General features: G+C 44.4%; 1 protein-coding gene across 1 annotated transcript in view; it reads left to right on the forward strand.

Moving 5' to 3' along the window:
- STAB1 (stabilin 1) overlaps nucleotides 1-23,265 on the forward strand; it is a 220,560-nt gene that overhangs the window by 11,323 nt on the left and 185,972 nt on the right. The window contains exon 2 of the mRNA XM_073644427.1: nucleotides 16,428-16,564. Within this exon, the coding sequence (XP_073500528.1) occupies nucleotides 16,428-16,564 (137 nt within the window). The remainder of the gene's footprint in view (nucleotides 1-16,427; nucleotides 16,565-23,265) is intronic.

Consider the following 23,265-nt stretch of genomic DNA (forward strand, 5'->3'; position numbering starts at 1 on the left):
CCAACCTCCATGAGCTTGAGCTGTTTTGCAAGGAAGAATGGGCAAGAATTTCAGCCTTTCGATGTGCAAAACTGATAGAGACATACCCCAAGCGACTTGCAGCTATAATCGCAGCAAAAGGTAGCGCTACAAAGTATTAACTCAAGGGGGCTGAATAATATTGCACGCCCCACTTTTCAGTTTTGAATTTGTTAAAAAAGTTTAAAATATCCAATAAATTTCGTTCCACTTCACGATTGTGTCCCACTTGTTGATTCTTCCCAAAAAAATTAGAATTTTATTTCTTTGTTTGAAGCCAGAAATGTGGCAAAAGATACAAAAGTTCAACGGGGCCAAATACTTTCACAATGCACTGTATCTTGCGTACAATACGCCAAAATTGAACTTTTTGGCCACAACCATAAACGTTACATTTGGAGAGAGGTCAACAAGGCCCATGATGAATGGAACACCATTCCTACTGTAAAGCACGGAGGTGGATCGCTGATGTTTTGGGGATGTGTGAGCTAAAAAAGCACAGGAAACTTGGTAAAAGTTGAAGGAAAGATGAATGCAGCAAATACTGGAAGCAAATTTGCACTCATCAGCCTGGTAGCTGTGCATGGGATGTACTTGGACGTTCCAACATGACAATGATCCAAAACACAAGGCCAAGTCGACCTGTCATTGGCTACAGCAGAACAAAGTGAAGGTTCTGGAGTGGCCATCTCAGTCTCCTGACCTCAATATCATTGAGCCACTCTGGGGAGATCTCAAGCGCGCAGTTCATGCTAGACAGCCCAGGAATTTACAGGAACTGGAGGCTTTTTGCCAAGAAGAATAGGCAGCTTTACCATCTGAGAAAATAAAGAACCTCATCCACAACTACCACAAAAGCTGTCATTGATGCTAGAGGGGGCAATACACGATATTAAGAACTGGGTATGTGAACTTTTGCTCAGGGTCATTTGGATGTTTTTGGTTGTCATTAAGATTTAAAAAGAGAAAACACAGTAGTTGACAATAAATGGCTTCACCCAACCAATAACCATGAGTGGAGAAAGTTTTTTTGGTTATCATTCATATTCTCTGAAACAAGGCCAAGAAAGCAAAAATTCTGCCGGGGTATATACAGTGGTGGCCAAAAGTATTGGCACCCCTGCAATTCTGTCAGATAATACTCAGTTTCTTCCTGAAAATGATTGCAATCACAAATTCTTTGGTATTATCTTCATTTAATTTGTCTTCAATGAAAAAAACACAAAGAATTGTCCTAAAGCCAAATTGGATACAATTCCACACCAAACCTAAAAAAGGGGGTGGACAAAAGTATTGGCACTGTTTGAAAAATCATGTAATGCTTCTCTAATTCGTGTAATTAAAAGCACCTGTAACTTACCTGTGGCACCTAACAGGTGTTGGCAATAACTAAATCACACTTGCAGCCAGTTAACATGGATTAAAGTTGACTCAACCTCTGTCCTGTGTCCTTGTGTGTACCACATTGAGCATGGAGAAAAGAAAGAAGACCAAAGAACTGTCTGAGGACTTGAGAAACCAAATTGTGAGGAAGCATGAGCAATTTCAAGGCTACAAGTCCATCTCCAAAGACGTGAATGTTCCTGTGTCTTCCGTGCGCAGTGTCATCAAGAAGTTTAAAGGCCATGGCACTGTGGCTAACCTCTCTAGATGTGGACGGAAAAGAAAAATTGACGAGAGATTTCAACGCAAGATTGTGCGGATGGTGGATAAAGAACCTCGACTAACATCCAAACAAGTTCAAGCTGCCCTGCAGTCCGAGGGTTACAACAGTGTCAACCCGTACTATCCGTCGGAGTCTGAATGAAAAGGGACTGTATGGTAGGATACGCAGGAAGACCCCACTTCTTACCCCGAGACATAAAAAAGCCAGGCTGGAGTTTGCCAAAACTTACCTGAGAAAGCCTAAAACATTTTGGAAGAATGTTCTCTGGTCAGATGAGACAAAAGTAGAGCTTTTTGGGAAAAAGCATCAACATAGAGTGTACAGGAAAAAAAGAGGCATTCAAAGAAAAGAACACTGTCCCTACAGTCAAACATGGCGGAGGTTCCCTGATGTTTTGGGGTTGCTTTGCTGCCTCTGCCACTGGACTGCTTGACCGTGTGCATGGCACTATGAAGTCTGAAGACTACCAACAAATTTTGCAGCATAATGTAGGGCCCAGTGTGAGAAAGCTGGGTCTCCCTCAGAGGTCATGGGTCTTCCAGCAGGACAATGACCCAAAACACACTTCCAAAAGCACTATAAAATGGTTTTAGAGAAAGCACTGGAGACTTCTAAGGTGGCCAGCAATGAGTCCAGACCTGAATCCCATAGAACACCTGTGGAGAGATCTCAAAATGGCAGTTTGTAGAAGGCACCCTTCAAATATCAGGGACTTGGAGCAGTTTGCCAAAGAAGAATTGTCTACAATTCCAGCAGAGCATTGTAAGAAACTCATTGATGATTACCGGAAGCGGTTGTTCGCAGTTATTTTGGCTAAAGGTTGTGCAACCAAGTATTAGGCTGAGGGTGCCAATACTTTTGTCTGGCCCTTTTTTGGAGTTTTGTGTGAAATGATCAATGATTTGATTTTTGCTTCATTCTCTTTTGTGTTTTTTCCTTGCAAGCAAATTAAATGAAGATAATAATACTAAAGAATTTGTGATTGCAATCATTTTCAGGACGAAACTGAGTATTATCTGACAGAATTGCAGGGGTGCCAATACTAGCCACATAGTGGGGAGGAGAAGCAATCAATGCAAAGAGAATGTGCACACACCTAATGTCCGAATAAACAAACAACTTTATTGGTACAAAACTACTTGCCCTGACAAAGCCGCACAGCGGCGATACACGTGGGCTTTTTCCCATACCCCTTCCATACCCCTTCCCCTCACCCTTTCTCCATGCTGGCTCCTCTTTTATTATCAGGCTCACCCTAACCTGACTTCGGACTTCACCTTGCCCTCCTTACTTGTCTCTTATCATGGGTATGTTATATTGTCAGGGTAAAAAAGAATATATATATTTCTCTACTTTTATACTTTTATACGCTTTTTTGCTAATGTACTAACCACCATTTTGTGTCTTATAACAATAAGCTTTCCTTGCTATGTATTACTTAAATCGAAACTTAAACTAAGACAGTTCCAGTGTTGCCAAGACTTATTTCAGAGAAACGAAACAAGATTATAAGCTGACGGCTGCAATATCTGCCCAGAGACTGAGATAAGGAGATGTGGACCAATCAGGAGTGGCCAGACACTGGACTTTCATGGCTTACCCCGCCCCGGACAACCCCTTTCCCCTCCCCATTATGTAGTGTATTTAGGTTTGTGTATGTAGGAATAAACACAGAACATTGCTGAGAACGTTGTCTGTAGTAGTCTTTTGAGCGTGCTCTGAGTTTGAACCAGCTTGTTGTCTGACTCATTCTTTGAATGGTTGACCCATGCTCATAGCCTTAATTTGGAGTGACTGGAGGACGAGTGGAATGTCATCACGACCCCCACAAATGGCGCTCAACGTGCGGCGTGGCTAGCGGTACGCCGCCCTCCCGGACCCATATCGCTGATTTCCCTGGTGGTGACCGCGGTGGCTGAATTTGAGGCCTGATCAACCTCCATCGAACACGGTAAGTTGAGATGTATTTTATATGTCTCACTTGCCTGTGTGTCAGCGGTTCCTGTTGGGTTGTCAGGTTGGATCTGGGTGGGTGATCGGTCGAGTGGTGAGACCTCAGGCGTCCCGCACCACGTCCTGAACCAGCAAGTGTTAAAACGAGTGACGTCGCATGCCTGCGCGTGCTCGTGTGAACACCATCTCCTCCTCCTCCGGTCACTGAACTCTCTTTAGATAGCTGCCTCCTGTAACTGATAGTCGAGGTTTCAAAGCATTCCTGAATTGTAGTGTAAGGGAGAAAGAATCTGTGACGAATTGAGGTGTACTCTTCGTCTTATACAGAGAAACCTCATAAGGAGGTGTTCTGCTGTCAGGATTTGTGACGAATTGAGGTGTACTCTTCGTCTTATACAGAGAAACCTCATAAGGAGGTGTTCTGCTGTCAGGATCTGTGACGAATTGAGGTGTACTCTTCGTCTTATACAGAGAAACCTCATAAGGAGGTGTTCTGCTGTCAGGATCTGTGACGAATTGAGGTGTACTCTTCGTCTTATACAGAGAAACCTCATAAGGAGGGGTTCTGCTGTCAGGATTTGTGACGAATTGAGGTGTACTCTTCGTCTTATACAGAGAAACCTCATAAGGAGGGGTTCTGCTGTCAGTCAGGGTGCCGTGGTGAGTCGTACTGTAAAGTCGCCATTCAAGGTTAGGAAAAAGGGATAGATGAGGGGTCTCTCTGTCTTATCAGTGTATTGAGGAGTACTCTACACTGACGGGTGGCGACCTGTAGACTGCACCAGTGATCTGAGTCGCGACAGATCATTGCATTCTATAAGAAAATGTTGCGTATATTCAAATTTGAAAGATCTCGTAAGTTGCGGAATGCTGCTGTGGGCGTTAAGCCAATTAGTGGAGTTACGGGAAGGCAAGAAGGCAAGAAGAATGTTAGGAATTTGTATAACATGATAAGCTTATCCAGTACAGGCAGGCTTTAACTTTCAGTGTAGAAAGAATGTGTTACACAGAAATTGGGAAAGCTGTGTGAGGACTTCTGCACCAGGCTCAAGCACATCTTAGAGTAGCGAGTGATTTGAAGTCTGAAGGCTGGAAAGAAGTAGATAGTGTGGGGGGGACAGAGAATGCCGAGCCTTTGTTCGGATTCATGAAAGCTGCAGACTGTGATTTGTTATGTGCCCCCAAAATGGCCGTTGCACCTTTGATGCCTGTCACTACACCGAGCCCTCAACCACCGCCCTATAATGGTGCCAACAACAAATCACCGGAGTGGTGGACGTGTCGGGTGTGTGGAGAGCGAAACCCACCTTGGGCGGAGTTCTGCTGTGTCTCTGGGGCGGGCCGCCCATGGCACGATGCCCAGCCTGCCTCCAAGAACAATCCCACTCCACCTCCTCCCTCCAACGGCCATCTTACTACACCTTTTCCTGCCTCCAAGAACAATCCCACTCCACCTCCTCCCTCCAACGGCCATCTTGCTACACCTCTTACTTGTTGTGGGAGGCCCGGAAAGCCCCAATCCGGCCTATATCCACTACTAGATCCGTCCGGTGCATATTACCAGCCACCAGCACAGGTGGAAAAGCCCGCAGTCCCAGAGCACCCATCTGAAACTAATGTGACACCCTCTGCTCCAGTCCACGATGCTGAGACGCTTCCCCTGTTTCCTATGGGAGTCACCCACAACCCTGGGGATATCCTCCTCAACTCCCCAGAATTTCAGGCCAGACTGCTTTCCCTCCGCCAACATACTGTTACTCAAGACGATACGGAGCCAGATGAGGGATGGGCTCAAGATACTCCAGCCCCCCCTCCTTTACCCCATACGTCTCCTATGGCATCCTCCACCCCACATCCATTACCCGTACTCCGGCCCTTGCTCCAAGCAACTGCTGAAAGAACACCACCCCCCAGCCTCTCAGAAGTTTGGGACCCCTGCCGCTCCCGTAATCTAGTAGACCCATCAGGACGCCCTGTCACTCTGTCAATAGGCTATGGTGACATCCTTACACATCGGGTGGGGGCCATAGTCAACCCTGCAATCACCTGTATGAGCCATGTTGGAGGATTGGCTCGCAAAATTTCCCTTGCTGCTGGTTCTACTCTGGCTGCAGAATGCCAGGCTCACTTAGCCGAAAACGGAGAGCTTTCACAAGGCCAGACCTTAGTCACCCGTGCGGGTAGACTGCCCGCTGATGTCATCATACATGCAGTGGGTCCTATTTATGACTCCCGGAACCCTGAAGAGTCACGTTCCACTCTCGCATCTACCATCCGTTCAGTACTCCTTCATGCAGGAAAATTGACTCATCAGGATATGCCCAGACGCACTTTAGCGATACCACTCATATCTTCTGGAATTTTCGGCTACCCACTCGGGCCGTGCATGGAGGAACACGTACTGGCCCTCAAGGAAGGCATAGAGACCCTCCCTCATGGATTGGACTCGATACGCATTGTCTGTGTCCGTAGTCCAGCAGTTCATGTTGCTATGCCTTTGGCCCTTGAGCTACTAGTGGCAACCTCCTCCCCGACACCGATTCCCAATGCGGTTCTGTTGCCTGAAGAATCCTCCCTAACTGCCACCCCAAACACCACCAAGGAACATGCGACGCTGCCCGGTCCTCAAAAAGTTCCTGGACCTTTAGGGATGATCAAATATCAACCCTTTACCCCAGTACAAGTAGACACTCTGGTCTCAAAGCTTCCTGATCCCGATAAATCTCCCATGCAGTATGCTAGACGCTTGGACACAACCAGAGCCATTTATGGTGCAACCTGGGCTGATTTGGCAGGTATCACATCTGTGAAGGCCAAGGAATATTTCTTGCCCACTATCGAAAAGGCCATGGATTCCACAAAAGCAGGATCTCTTAGTACGTATGAATCCGGCCTAGAATACATGAAACAGTTAAAGGCCTGGGCTCAGGATCGCTTGTCAGATCAAGCTGGGTCTGTACAAGATGTTCAACAAGACCCTGATGAATCTGTGGAAAGATATGCTGCAAGACTCAGCATGCATTTTGAGGATCTCGGATACAGTCCTCACGTCAAGATGCAGGCCGCCCTGTTGGTTCAGGCCCTAGTAGATGGCCTACAAGACGCTCTCAGAGATGAAGTCCTGAGAGTACGGCCCGAGATTCGTTCTTCTTCTTTCAACGACGCGGTGGACATCGTTAAAGCTTTCCAAAAATCAATGCTAAAAATGAAAAAGGATACTAAGCCAAAGAAGAAAACCGCTCCTGCCATGGTATATCAAGCTCAAGAAAGCTACCCACCCCCTGGCAACCAACATGGAATCAAGTGGGTAATGGTTAAAGGCACAGGTGATAATACTCCTCCCACATATAGAAAACAAGATAGAAGAGATGACAAGGGACCATCTAGAAACAGAAGACAATCTCGTGATTCTGAAGGACGAATGTTGTGTTGGGAGTGTGGTAGCCTTGACCACATCCTCAGAGACTGTCCAACCCGCAGACAGTACCATGACCGGTCGTTCCGTGACGGTCCACACAACCATGGACCTTCCCGTGAACCATCTCATCCACGCCAATGACGGCTCGGTCAACCTGTGTCCACTTTCCCGGCTACGCATCTCACGGCCGCCTGTGGGACTGTCACTTTACAGGTGGACCATCAACCACTGGAGTTCCTGGTGGACACTGGGGCGGCCACATCTGTTATTTCCTCTGCACAGCTCCCTCCTTCTGTATCCCTATCACCGGATACCCTCACCTGTGTTGGGGTGGAAGGCCAACATATTTCCTCTCCACTCACAGTCCCTGTGTCTGCAGGACCGTTCACCGGAGTACTCACAAGATTCTTGGTCTCTGAAACTTGCCCTGTCAACCTGTTGGGAGCCGATCTCTTAGAGCGGATGAAGGCAACAATTATCTTCGGAAACCATAGTATGGAGCTTCTTTTGCGGGACCCTCATTCCGAACAAGGGACTGAAGACCGCTGTGTTCTTAAAGCCTTCCCTCTCATGATGATGACCATACAACCTCTGTACGACTGTCTCAAGGATGAAGGCTCAGTTTGGCTTCATGCTGAAGATCCACGTGTTTCTCATCAACACAGACTATGTTTTGACCGCCTTAAACAGGCTGTTGTCTCTGCCCCGGCCTTGGGCTTACCAGACTATACTCAGCCATTTCACCTTTTTGTCTTGGAATCGGAAGGTCATGCCTCTGGAGTTCTAGCACAACGCTATGATCATAAGTATCGGCCTTTGGGCTACTACTCAGCCCGCCTGGACCCTGTCGCCCGAACTGCCCCCACGTGCCTTAAGGCGGTCCACGCTGCTCACATCCTCCTTGACAAGTCAGCTGATATCATCCTTGGACATGATCTAGTTATACAGGCCGGCCATGATCTCTCAGCCGTTCTGCAACAAACATCTCCGAAACATCTAACCAACCAAAGACACCTGCGGCTGCAGTGTTCCCTATTGTTGCCCTCCAATATAACATTTACCAGATGTCTGACTATCAATCCTGCCACTTTGCTTCCACCTTCTAGGGGGGAAGGTGAAGAGGGTGAAGGTCCATTGGTGGAACCTCATGATTGTATAAAAATTTTGCAGGAAGAGACTTCTGCTCCAGAGAATATGGTGGCACATCCGCTCGCAGACCCTCAAGGGAAGTTCCACACGGGATATGCTGTCACAACGGACCTAACAGTCCTCAAGGCTGAAGCTCTACCACCATACATGTCTGCACAAGAAGCTGAACTTGTGGCTCTCACGGAGGCCTGCCACCTGGCAGCAGGAACAAAGGCGAATATATATATATACCGATTCCAGGTATGGACATGGAATTTGCAATGATTCTGGACTCTTGTGGAAGTCTAGAGGATTCATCACAGCTGCAGGTACACCAGTGAAACATGTCTCATGGATTAAGGCCCTAATGAAGGCCCTGGAACTACCCATTCAGGTTGCTGTTATCAAGGTCAAGGCTCATGGAAGACTAGAATCCAGAGAAGCCAGGGGCAACCACCTAGCTGACCAAGCAGCCAAGACTGCAACAGTGGAGAATGTGTCATCAAAGTGGCAGGAAAAGGAAGAAGAGATGGGGGAGACCCTGCAAACCGTAGCTGTGGCGCTCACTAGAGCAAGAGCCAAAGAACAGCCGGCGGAAGACCATACAAGTCCAGCGGAGACACGAGTGGAATCCAGGGGGGTCAGGATGCCTGAAGAAAAATTGTGTGAGGAACAAAGGAAGACCCCCCACTGAAGAAGTCAAGCAATGGAAAGCGGCAGGAGCTGTGCTGGCAGGTCGCAAAGATTCAAAGGTCAACTCGACTCTTTACCAAGTGGATGGGAAGCCTTGCTTGCCTAGACGCATGTACTCAGCTGTGGCAGCATGGGCTCACGGGTCTACACACAGAGGAAAGAATCAAGCCTTGGCATGTATCAAGAAACTGTACTTTGCACCCGGAATCTCTTCCACTGTGACTGCATACTCAAAATCCTGCTCTGTCTGCGCTACCTGCAACCCAACGTGTACGGCACGGGTCCCTCTCCAACACCTGGCTAAACCAGACTACCCTTGGCAGAGAATACAAGTCGACCATATCCAAATGCCTAAAGCAGGAAAATAGGAGTACGTTTTGGTAGCCGTGGATATGTTCTCAGCCTGGCCCGAGGCCTACCCGGTTGTCAACATGACTGCTAAAGTCACAGCCAAGAAACTGATCACCGAAATTGCCTGCAGATTTGGAGTTCCCCAAGTCATAGAATCGGATCAAGGACCAGCTTTCACAGCAAATATCTACGAAGAACTCTGGAACATGTTGGGAACAGATTTGGGCCTCCACACTCCATACCATCCTGCCAGTTCAGGCAAAGTGGAGAGAATGAATTCCACACTCAAGACCCAGCTCTTGAAAATGACCTAAGATCATCCCCTCCCCTGGCCCGACCTACTCCCCATAGTATTGTATCATATCACACACACTCCTCAGGCCAAACATGGGCTGACTCCCTATAAAATTTTGTTTGGGACCCCACCCAAGATAGGAGAGATTAGGCCCCAAGAGTTGTCTGAAACACATGATAGAGTGGTAAAATTTGTGATTGCCTTGTCTAGAGAATTGACTAACACCCGCTCTCCAGTATCTGCTTCTCTCCCAGAATCTACAGGTGATGCAGTACATGATTTCATCCCAGGCGATCTAGTGTATGTGAAGAAGTTTGTCCAGAAAGACTGCCTCCAGCCGCAGTTCGAGGGACCGTACACTGTGCTTCTCACCACCCCGACGGCTCTGAAGCTTGAGGGCAAGAGCACCTGTATTCACGCCTCCCACTGCAAGAGAGACAGAACGAGTCTATAAAAGATGACTACCTTCTTCTATATCCTTTCCATATGCTTACTGTCTGTCCCAGGGTGGACAGCTACCACACAGGGGTAGATACCTCCTTCTTCTCAGGTTGGTTGGGAGGGCTCAAGGGATTCCTCCAACAAGTTTGTCTAGTAATGGGAGGTCTACTAGTATTGGGCCTGGTGGTCCTGTGCTGCATAGTCCCCTTATACAGGAAAGCTATAACCAATGCTGTCCCAACCTCCGGGACCTTTCTGAATCAAGAGAAGATATGGAGAAATACACTCCTTTGAACAAGCCTGACCAGCCCCCCCCCATGACAGAGTTCAACTGAGAGATTTAGTTTAGGGTCAGTTGGGAGAACTCCATGTGTCATTTAGGGTAGGGCTCAATTGTTTGGGGACGTCCCATAAGGGGGCAGTCTCTAAGATGATTGGGTGAAGAAATCCACCTCCCCTCTCCCCACACATGGACAGTCTCAAAGGCCCCGAAGCAAGGGAAAGCTTAGTGTTTAGGGGGGAATGTCAGGGTAAAAAAGAATATATATATTTCTCTACTTTTATACTTTTATACGCTTTTTTGCTAATGTACTAACCACCATTTTGTGTCTTATAACAATAAGCTTTCCTTGCTATATATTACTTAAATCGAAACTTAAACTAAGACAGTTCCAGTGTTGCCAAGACTTATTTCAGAGAAACGAAACAAGATTATAAGCTGACGGCTGCAATATCTGCCCAGAGACTGAGATAAGGAGATGTGGACCAATCAGGAGTGGCCAGACACTGGACTTTCATGGCTTACCCCGCCCCGGACAACCCCTTTCCCCTCCCCATTATGTAGTGTATTTAGGTTTGTGTATGTAGGAATAAACACAGAACATTGCTGAGAACGTTGTCTGTAGTAGTCTTTTGAGCGTGCTCTGAGTTTGAACCAGCTTGTTGTCTGACTCATTCTTTGAATGGTTGACCCATGCTCATAGCCTTAATTTGGAGTGACTGGAGGACGAGTGGAATGTCATCACGACCCCCACAATATGATTGTACCTGCTTGCTTGTTCCCCGATTTTTAACCCATTGTCCCATCCAGGTGGACCAGTCCTCTCCATAGTTTGTGTCTTGCTCTTCCCTGTTACCCGGAGGGTAAATAAACCCTAATTTAGGGATGCATTAAAACATGACTTTTATTTTATACTTTTTGTAAAAAATGTGGTAAAAGGATTAAAAAAACACATTAGTGTGCCAGTGTTACCTCTATCTTACTTAAGATCAGTTTGATCTATATTATTTATTAAGCATACTGATTCAGGCTCTATATATTCATATATTCATCATGGCTGCAGTTCATGAATTATAAATTGATTCGGCTGAATAACTGTTGCTAACACATACACTGATAACACTAGTGCTAATAAGAACAATCTATCACATAGCCACCCCAACAAGTTTCACCAGAAGGGCTTCCTCAGGGGGTTGGGGCTATAAGGAATACTAAAAAACGTGGTACTGACCTTTTAAAGCCTTTGCTTATACATCATAGGTCCAATGAGGCCCTATAAAATGTCCAATATCAAGAAACCATTCAGACCTAGTACTCACATGGACCATACACATGCTGTGGTCCTCTACTGTCCAGTCAGATCGATTATACAAACCTCTCCTTTAACTTATCCCGATAACCGATAGTTTCCACCAGCGTCAGACGCCGACAATCCACACTACTATATTACGTAATCGAATAGGTCACCTGCTGTCCAATGTCATGCTGTTGCTCATGCATGTGCAACGGCATCAAATTGTTTACACTGTAGTAGATCGACTCACTTGGTTGCACACAGAAGTACACATTAACGCTGTGTCTTTAAATACTCTGTGGTTTATTAAAAGCACTGCATAAACCACAGCATTGTTAGAAACATAAACACGTCCTTCCTGGTCTAACAGGAAAACAAAAACAATGCTGGGATGAATGACAGAGGACGGGGCTGTGGCAGCTACTAACAGCCAATGAGTGTACATAGGGTGGGCTGGACACTGGGGCAGGGGGCTGAGCTATTCTGGTGCTGAGTTTTGGAAGAAAAAAAAAAGCCTAGGAAACTGCTTGATCTGGAAGAGTAGTATGAAAACAAACCGCATGCAGGGAGTGCATGGAAATTCAGAAAAAAATGAAAAGCAGAAACAGAAAACAAGATGTATAGGGCTGTTGTATATTACAATACAGCACAAATTAGCTAAAAAAAAATGGATTTCGGGGTCAGACAACCTCTTTAGCCTCTTCACCCCAGGGCCAGTTTTCACCTTCATAACCGGGCTAAATTTTACAAATCTGCCACTGTCACTTTATGAGGTAATAACTCTGGAATACTTCAATGGACCCCAGTGATTCTGAGACTGTTTTCTCATGACATATTGTACTTCATGATAGTGGTAAAATATTTTGATATGGCTTGCATTTATTTGTGAAAATATTGGAAATTTGGTGAAAATTTCGCAATTTTCAAACCTTTAATCATTATGCCCTTAAACCAGAGCGTTATAAATATTTCTGGCCCTTGAAGAAAGGCATTCCAAAGGGCCAGTTTTTGAGAGTTCGTAGAAACTGTTCAGATAATGCGGTTTTTGATCAGCAGGCTTCTGAATTACGAGATAGATTTATTGAAAGAGGATACCCCAAAAAAAGTTTTGTCTAAGGCCTATGAGGTAACCCTGGCGAAGGATCGCACTGCTCTTCTTTACCCATCTCCACAGGATCAGGAGGAGAATGACACATGCAGATTGATTACCACTTCAAGGCACATGAAGTCAGAAAAATTCTCCAGAAACATTGGAAAATCCTTCAGATGGACGAAGACGTAGGGAGCTACGTCAAGTCCACCCCACAGATTACATACCGAAGGGGTAGATCCCTTCGTGATAGGCTTGTACATAGCCACTACGTTTCTAAAGCAGGTACCGACTGGCTTAAATCCACTGTCAAGGGTTGCTTTAGATGTAGCGGTTGCGTGGTATGTAAGGTGATCACACAAAGTAAAACATTTGAAAGCAAGGTGACTGGTAAAATGTATTACATAAACTCCTTCATTGACTGTAGATCAAAAGAGATTATCTACAAGGCCACATGCCAGTGCAACATCGAGTATGTGGGTAAAACGAAAAGAGAACTTAGGAAGCGCATAGGAGAACATTTAAATGATATTATCAACAAAGAGGATACACCCCTAGCAAAACATGTCAGCATCATGCATGAGGGAAAAGTTGATTGTGTTAGGTTCGTAGGTATTGATAAGATCAAGATTCCACAGAGAGGTGGGGACTGGGATAAAGCTATACTTCAAAGAGAGGCCAAATGGATACATTATAGATATACATTATCTACGTACGCTGGCTCCTAGTGGACTTAATGAACAAATCTCATATAAATTTTTTCTATAGAATGAGGGACTTTGTAGGAAAAGGAATGTAGGGACAGCCGCCGTCGAGTGGGGGTGCCACTGTGCAGGTTTTAGGGTGCCAACCTCCACTGATAGGTAGGGAGAGAGGTTTAGGTTCAGTGGAGTTGAGATGCAGCGTGCACCCTTTCTATCCTCTACTTAAGGCCTCACAGAAACAGTGCCTTCCTCTTCGCCAGGGTCCCTCAATATTTTGTAAAGAAAAGAAGATCATATCTCATTAGACTGCCATTCACTGGTGTACACCACCATAATTATATCGATTGGGAAGGGAAAAGATGTGAATGGAAAATAAAATATAACGTTTATTGAAAATTACTATTAAAATAGATACATTTGTGTAAAACGTGCATTAATAAATGCATACAGGGTCACCATCTATCAAATGGTGACCCACAAATCCCGGTCCGTAGTTAGGTGGAAAAAATAGTATTAGAAATGCCTAACCCAGTCCCTTATTTATTGGGTCATGGCTGTATATTATACACCTAAATTAGCCCAATGAAAATTGATTACCAGTTATCTATTGAACAATTGACATAGATTGCTCATATAAATGTGAGCTATATTCTGCACCTAATGTCCAATTTATATAGTCTGACACTGCCTGTTGCGATAATTATGGATCATGCTTTATTATATGTATAAATGTGCTCATGATCCTATCTCAGGTGGTGAGCTCTGTAAATGCCGGTAAATGCTTTGAGCGGTTACACCTTCAAGCCAAAGATTTATGTTAGCACAGATTAAAGAGACACATTAGTAGTGTAAAGAGTGGTATCGGGATGGTATTCCCTAGCCACACTATTCATCTCCAGTCCCTCTCCTGAGTTTGCGATCGGTCGGTCCGACCGCACGTGAATAGCTGGGCTGATAGCTGCACGTGCTTGCTCATAAATCTCCGGAGTGGCTCACACATGAGATAGCGGGGTCAGTGTGCTGTATTATGCCAGGACCACAAGACAATCGATCACTGTACAATACTTCCCTTAATTTTAAAAAGCCGGTATACCGGCAAAACGCGCGTCAGGGACTGAGTCCCGTGTTCTGATAGTATAGGTGGATAGGGAAATTGATTATACCAATGAATAACAGTGTAACATTCTGAGCAACTTTGATTTAAGGTCCTCTGGCTAACCTGTGATCCATATAGCACATGTGCAAAGATCAGGTGCTCTGTGGTCTTAGCGTGGTTAGCATTCTGAACGCAGTCATATGTGTGCGGCACCTTAGAGACTGCAGAATTTAGTTTACCTACGATCATTGCAGTATTGTACAGTGATCGATTGTCTTGTGGTTTAAACGTTTAAAGTAGATTGCCCAGATCTGTCCTCCGTCCGCTACCACCGTATTGTAAACTCCAGATTTGAATGGGCGGTTTTGTACCCGTGAAGCGCCAGTGATGTGCTCAATATGCGCTCCATTAATGCATACATGCGTTCCAGTAACCGGATATGGGGATGAGGTCACCGGATGTGACGTCTGGGAGATGCTGTATGCGTTCCACCTGAGGGTGGATGCGTTCCAAATACCGGATATACCAGCCCACGTGATCGCATGTGACGTAGCGGCGTCGTGTTAGCGTGGCTGATTTTAAAGGAGACTCCGTATAGGGAGATAATGTGGAACTCTGGGTCTCCTGAATGTAACCGGAGAGAGGAGGATAAGGGCTGATAATTATGGTGTAGTCCCTCAGCCCCTCTTAAGTCTGAATCTATTTGGGAGGAAACGCGTTGGGAGCATGATACCTCCACTTTATCCCTGGTGTTGAAATATAGAAGGATGACATTACACCAGGACGAATCAAGCCATGGTACACGATAGGACTGGGTGGGACTGTTTCATTATGTTTTTTACAGCAATAACCCTAAGAATGTCGCAGTGAGGCTTTGTTAATTTTCCCTTACGTAGTCACTAGTACCTTTCTTTATAAAGGGCATGTGGGATCTCTATACATACCTATAGGTGAAGCGAATACATTGTATACACTTTTGTGAGATTAGCTACAGGAATTTCCTGTGCTCGGATGTGGAGTGTAATCACTACATATTATATATCCCTTTGAGCGTATTCACGTTATCCCTTCAAGAATTGTTACTATAAATGTCAATTAGGGTCAATAAGGGTTAATATCTAATAATATACTCCTCTGTGTTTTATACGAACTGAGGCTGATTATTTGAACCCTATATATTTGGGATTTGGCATTTCAGTATATGTGGTATGCATGCATGCACGGCTATTTAGCTGGTGATGGTAATTCAGAAGACCCAGAGTTTATTTTCGGCTTTTGGGTCTTGTTGATTTTTGAGAATAGAATTTAATATATATCCAATAAATGTTATATTTTAACTACTTTGCTTATCTAAGTTTGACTATTTAGTGGTTATCCCCGATAGCTCTTTACACGTTTACAGAGATACCATATTTATATATTTTTTAATGATTGGCAGCTGTCACACATTAAAAGACGCTTTTTTTTTTTTTTTTTTTGCAAAAACTAGTTTTTGCATCACCATATTTTGAGAGCTATAATTTTGCCACATTTCTGTCTAAAGAGTCATGTGAGGGCTTGGTTTTTGAGGGACGAGTTGACGTTTTTATTGGTACCATTTTCGGTCACATAACGTTTTTGATCGCTTTCTATTACAATTTTTGGGAGGCAGAATGAACAAAAACCAGCAATTAAGGAGTTCTTTTTTTTTATGCCGTTCTGTGTGTGGCTTTAACCTGCTTACATTCGCATTCCATCCAATTTTTCCCATTCATGCACAGGTTGTATTCTGAGAAATAAAAATGTTAATAATTCCAGAGGCGGCAACTTACTATTCACATATTTATGATATATACTTGGGCTTTCAATGTTGTCTTTTTTTTATTGAGATCATCAGTGTGTCTGCTATTGCTGGAAATACTTATAGATTGGTGCAAATTGTACATCATTTCCGCATTGCTATGCTCTGAGTTCCTTCCATCAAGCTGATTTTTATTGTATGTTCACATATTCTTTTACAGCTAAAAACTAAACGTTGTGATGAGAGAAAATTACTATTGAGTGAATCAGAATGCCTGCCCTGTGCTGTGGCTGACAGATACTCCTGTCCTAAAGGTGCTACAAAGAAAACAACTGGCATAGGAAATCCTGGATGCAGGTAAGAATGCCTAGTATTACAGACAGTGGATATTAAAAGTTTACACACCTCTACTAAAATGCCAGGTTTGTTTAACGTAAAAAAAAAATCATACCAGGAGAAAAATCATTTCAGAATTTATTCCACCACTAATGTCACCTATAATATGTACAATTCAATTGAAAAATAAAAATTAAAAACTAAAATAATGTTGTTGCATAAGTATACACACCCTTAAACTAATACTTTATTGAAGTACCCTTTGAAGTTATGATAAACTCCTACCCGAAACAACTAAATGCTATAAGCATGGCACATCTAGAAATGACAACCTATGCCCACTCTTCCTTGCAGTAGCAATCCAAATCTGTCAGCACCCTCTTCAGGTCTCCTACAGATTTAAAATGGGATTTGGGTCTGCTCTCTGGCTGGATCATTCCAAAAACTTTGATCTTCTTTTGTTGAAGCCATTCTTTTGTTGATTTTGGAGGTATGCTTAGGGTCAATGTCGTGCTGAAAGGAGCCTCTCACCTAGCCAAGTAATTTCTCTTACTTTACACTGACGAGGGCCAATAGCCCGGAACACCGTGTCTGCAAATTGAGATTCTGACTTGGCTATTATCCTAAGTCATATTGCAAGACTAATTAAAGGTCGATTGTGGCTTGTAGGATGGCTGCTTCCAATAGGTGACACTATAGGGATCAAGTCCTCTTTGTCTCTGAAGAGGCAATTTGCGTGCTGAAAGGTGAAATTCAACTTCTGCTTTTTAGCAGATGCCTAAATGTTTTGTTGCAAAATGTACATAATTGTTACTGTTTTATAATTCTCTCCACCTTGACTAAAGCCCCAGGTCCAGCTGCTGAAAAACAGCATTAAAGGATAATGCTGCCTCCATCATGCTACACTTTGGGTATAGTGTTATTTTGGTAATGCACAGTGTTGGCTTTCTGCCAAACATACCTTTTGGAATCCTGGCCAAAAAGTTCAACCTTGGTCTCATCAGACCATAACACTTTTTCCCACATGCTTTTTGCAGCCTTGAAGATTTTGTCAAAACATAGCCAGGCTAGGGTGTTTTTCTTTGTGAGAAAAGGCCCCCATGCCAGACATGAAAAATATGGGAGATTGTTGTCACAAGCGGTACACAACCAGTACTTGCCAGAAGTACCTGCAATTCTTGTAAGGTTGCTTTAGGCCTCTTGATTGACTCCCAGACCAATTTTCTTCTTGGTTTTCATTAATTTTTGAGGGACGTCCAGTCCCAGGTAATGTTGCTTTTGTGCCAAATTTAGGCCACTTCTTGATGTCAGTCTTCATAATTTTCCCTTGTATATCTCATGCCTTGGAATTTTTCTTGTACCCTTCTGATAGATACCGTTCAACAATGAAATCCTTTGCTGTGTTGTAAGCTGATTATGAACCATGGCTTTTACTTAAAATGAAGCTAAAAAAATGTCAGGAAAATCCTACTAGAACACTTGAACTTTATATAGGGTTAACCAGAGATCATTGTAAACGATGGCAGCTGTATACTGACTACTATGTAACATGAGTGCAAATGAGATTGGCTGATTCTGAACACGACCACATCCCCAATTATAAGAAGGTTTTCGCATTCATACAACCACATTATTTTAGTTGTGTTATTTTTATTCCCCCTGAAAATTATTTGTTTGTTTCTCAATGGATTTGTACTAATTTATGGGTGACACTAAAGGTGGAAAAAGTTCTGAAATGATTCGTCTTGGTATGATTTTTTTTTCTTTTACATGACAAAAAAATGGCATTTTAACATGGATGTGTACAGTCATGGCCAAAAGTTTTGAGAATGACACCAAAATTATATTTTCACATGATCTGCTGGCCTCTGGTTTTTATTAGTGTTTGTCTGATGTTTATATCACATACAGAAATATAATTGCAATCATATTATGAGTACCAATAGGTTATATTGACAGTTAGAATTAGTTAATGCAGCAAGTCAATATTTGCAGTGTTGCCCCTTCTTCTTCAAGACCTCTGTAATTCTCCCTGGCATGCTCTCAATCAACTTTTGGACCAAATCCTGACTGATAGCAGTCCATTCTTGCATAATCAATGCTTGCATTTTACCAGAATTTGTTGGTTTTTGTTTGTCCACCCGTCTCTTGATGATTGACCACAAGTTCTCAATGGGATTAAGATCTGGGGAGTTTCCAGGCCATGGACCCAAAATCTCTATGTTTTGTTCCATGAGCCATTTAGTTATCACCTTTGCTTTATGGCAAGGTCCTCCATCATGCTGGAAAAGGCATTGTTGGGCGCCAAACTGCTCTTGGACGGTTGGGAGAAGTTGCTCTTGGAGGACATTCTGGTACCATTCTTTATTCATGGCTGTGTTTTTAAGCAAGACTGTGAGTGAGCCGATTCCCTTGGCTGAGAAGAAACCCCACACATGAATGGTTTCAGGATGCTTTACAGTTGGCATGAGACAAGACTGGTGGTAGCGCTCACCTCTTCTTCTCCGAATAAGCTGTTTTCCAGATGTCCCAAACAATCGAAAAGGGGATTCATCAGAGAAAATGACTTTGCCCCAGTCCTCAGCAGTCCACTCCCTGTACCTTTTGCAGAATATCAGTCGGTCCCTGATGTTTTTTCTGGAGAGAAGTGGCTTCTTTGCTGCCCTCCTTGAAACCAGCCCTTGCTCAAAGAGTCTCCGCCTCACAGTGCGTGCAGAAGCACTCACACCAGCCTGCTGCCATTCCTGAGCAAGCTCGGCACTGCTGGTAGTCCGATCCCGCAGCTGAAACAGTTTTAAGATACGGTCCTGGCGCTTGCTGGTCTTTCTTGGGCGCCCTGGAGCCTTTTTGACAACAATGGAAGCTCTCTCCTTGAAGTTCTTGATGATGCGATAGATTGTTGACTGAGGTGCAATCTTTGTAGCTGCGATACTCTTCCCTGTTAGGCCATTTTTGTGCAGTGCAATGATGGCTGCAAGTGTTTCTTTAGAGATAACCATGGTTAACTGAAGAGAAACAATGATACCAAGAACCAGCCTCCTTTTAAAGTGTCCAGTGATGTCATTCTTACTTAATCATGACTGATTGATCGCCAGCCCTGTCCTCATCAACACCCACACCTGTGTTAATGGATCAATCAATAAAACGATGTTAGCTGCTCCTTTTAAGGCAGGACTGCAATGATGTTGAAATGTGTTTTGGGGGTTAAAGTTCATTTTCTGGGCAAATATTGACTTTGCAAGTACAGTAATTGCTGTTAAGCTGATTACTCTTTGACATTCAGGAGTATATGCAAATTGGCATTACAAAAAATGAAGCAGTAAACTTTGGAAAAATTACTATTTGTCTCATTCTCAATACTTTTGGCCATGACTGTAGACGTCTTATATTCTCTGTTTACAAAGTATGACGGAAAAAAAATAAAATGAAGTATTGGTCTCTGGACCAACCTTGTGTCCACAATTCATGTCTCAGACAATACAACATTTTTTTCCTCATTCATACAGTAGTGCTATATAAACTAACATGATATGGAGGCACACAAGTCAGTGGCTCCTTATTTTGGAGGTATTCTTTACTATAAGCATTGTTAATGGAGGAGAATAGCTCAATGATATAAAATCTGATGGAACAACCTCCATGTAATGATGTATGAAGTATTGTAAAGTCCTGTAAATAAACTGTACATTAAAAGGCTCTTAGCCAGGGCTGCCACCAGGAATTTCGGGGACCCATACTGGCAACATTTTCGGGCTCCCTTCAGATTCCACCCAGGCCCCACTCCAGTCCGCCTTCACCCCAGCTCTGCCTCCACCTCTTGAACCTTCCACAGTCCCACTGCCCACTCTTGAAAAAATTCTACTATCGAACACCATATCACATAGCCAGCAGCAGTTTTTGTTTTGGCCAAAAGATTTTTTTAAGCCGTCACCACAACAAGGTAGACTCTTTTGGCCGGGCCCTGCTCTACTGTAACCTATTACACATTTTTTATAATACCCAATATTCTTTATAGGTATAGTTTTGATTTATGTGAATGAGTCACATGCATTTTTTTAAAATGACGAATAATACCACATACAGGGAACAAATACCGTCACACTGTGACCAGATCACCAGATCACATATTACCACCACATAGTGACCAAATACTACAATACTGATCATTAATAAAAAAAAAATACTAATATTACCATAAGTGCCATTATATACAGGATCTCTGTACATAGTATACAGTGTATAGTGTCAGTGTACAGGTAACACACTGACTCACCGGTGACGTCACTAGTTTAAGTCCTTCATCCTCGCTTTTCAAGTTCATCCAGCACAGACCGCCATCACTTCTTCTAGCCAGGACTCGTCTCTGCATAAAATAACACAGTTATCTAGCGCAGCTTCCAGTGCACATTCCCCAATTTTTCCCCAACTTCTACACTACACCAAATGAAGTAGAAAAAGCATCAATGTCGCCTTGCACAGTAACAGGACCCCCCCCCTCACTGAAAACAGTATCCTCAGAACAGTAAAAATGTCCCACATCCTGCCCCAACGTCTCCATTCTGCCCCCATTCTGCCCCCAATGTCTCCATTCTGCCCCCAACGTCTCCATTCTGCCCCCAACGTCTCCATTCTGCCCCCAACGTCTCCATTCTGCCCCCATCCTGCCCCCAATGTCTCCCATTCTGCCATCATAGTGCGGCTTTAAAAAAAAAAAACGTTTCTTCTTACCTTGCGGCCCTCCAGCGGCGCCGAGCTGTCCCATCAATGGAAGCACGATAGTTGGCGCACGACAGTGACGTCATACGCCAATGATGCGCACGCTAACGTCAGCTGCAGTAATGCCCTGATGGTGGCCCTGCTCTTTGCCAAACGATTGTTCAGCTGCAATCCATCACGGCCAGCTCTTCCATACACAGGAGCATTCGCTCGGCTCCTGTCTTCTCTGAGAGCCTGTGCCAGTAATGTCTGTTGGTAGCTTATCTCCAATAGAATAAAAGGATCGGTGGTCCTAAATCGGACATGCTGAATCCAGAACTCCTCCGACAATCAATTGTTCTGGGCTTCCATATACACTGCTCAACAAAATAAAGGGAACACTTAAACAACAGAATATAACTCCAAATAAATCAAATTTCTGTGAAATCAAACTGTCCACTTAGGAAGCAACACTGATTGACAATCAATTTCACATGCTGTTGTGCAAATGGAATAGACAATAGATGGAAATTATTGGCAATTATCAAGACACCCTCAATAAAGGAGTGGTTCTGCAGGTGGGGACCACAGACCACATCTCAGTACCAATGTTTTCTGGCTGATGTTTTGGTCACTTTTGAATGTGGGTTATGCTTTCACACTCGTGGTAGCATGACACGGACTCTACAACCCACAGACGTTGCTCAGGTAGTGCAGCTCATCCAGCATGGCACATCAATGCGAGCTGGGGCAAGAAGGTTTGCTGTGTCTGTCAGCGTAGTGTCCAGAGGCTGGAGGCGCTACCAGTAGACAGGCCGGTACACCAGGAGATGTGGAGGGGCCGTAGGAGGGCAACAACCCAGCAGCAGAACCGCTACCTCCGCCTTTGTGCAAGAAGGAACAGGAGGAGCACTGCCAGAGCCCTGCAAAATGACCTCCAGCAGGCCACAAATGTGCATGTGTCTGCACAAACAGTTAGAAACCGACTCCATGAGGTTGATATGAGGGCCCGACGTCCACAGATGGGGGTTTTGCTCACAGCCCAACACCGTGGAGGATGCTTGGCATTTGCCACAGAACACCAGGATTGGCAAAGTCGCCTCTGGCGCCCTGTACTCTTCACAGATGAAAGCAGGTTCACACTGAGCACATGTGACAGAGTCTGGAGACGCCGTGGAGAGCGATCTGCTGCCTGCAACATCCTTCAGCATGACCGGTTTGGCAGTGGGTCAGCAATGGTGTGGGGTGGCATTTATTTGGAGGGCCGCACAGCCCTTCATGTGCTCGCCAGAGGTAGCCTGACTGCCATTAGGTACCGAGATGAGAGCCTCAGACCCCTTGTGAGACCATATGATGGTGCGGTTGGCCCTGGGTTCCTCCTAATGCAGGACAATGCCAGACCTCATGTGGCTGGAGTGTGTCAGCAGTTCCTGCATGATGAAGGCATTGAAGCTATGGACTGGCCCGCCCGTTCCCCAGACCTGAATCCGATTGAGCACATCTGGGACATCATGTCTCGCTCCATCCACCAACGTTGCACCACAGACTGTCTAGGAGTTGGCGGATGCTTTAGTCCAGGTCTGGGAGGAGATCCCACAGAAGACCATCCGCAACCTCATCAGGAGCATGCCCAGGCATTGTAGGGAGGTCATACAGGCACGTGGAGGCCACACACAATACTGAGCCGCATTTTGACTTGTTTTAAGGACATTACATCAAAGTTGGATCAGCCTGTAGTGTGTTTTTCCACTTTAATTTTGGGGGTGACTCCAAATCCAGGCCTCCATTGGTTAATAACTTTGATTTCCATTGATGATTTTGTGTGATTTTGTTGTCAGCACATTCAACTTTGTACAGAATAAAGTATTCAATGAGAATATTTCATTCATTCAGATCTAGGATGTGTTATTTGAGTGTTCCCTTTATTTTTTTGAGCAGTGTATATTAAACTGGTTTATGGAAAGTGCAAGTACCCCCTAGAGACATGAAATGTACCCCCTTGGTTGCACTACTCTAACCTTGATATT

This window comes from Phyllobates terribilis, unplaced genomic scaffold, assembly GCF_046119375.1.
Source record: "Phyllobates terribilis strain yellow unplaced genomic scaffold, ASM4611937v1 Scaffold_8__6_contigs__length_399053987, whole genome shotgun sequence".
NCBI classification, from domain to species: Eukaryota; Metazoa; Chordata; class Amphibia; order Anura; family Dendrobatidae; genus Phyllobates; species Phyllobates terribilis.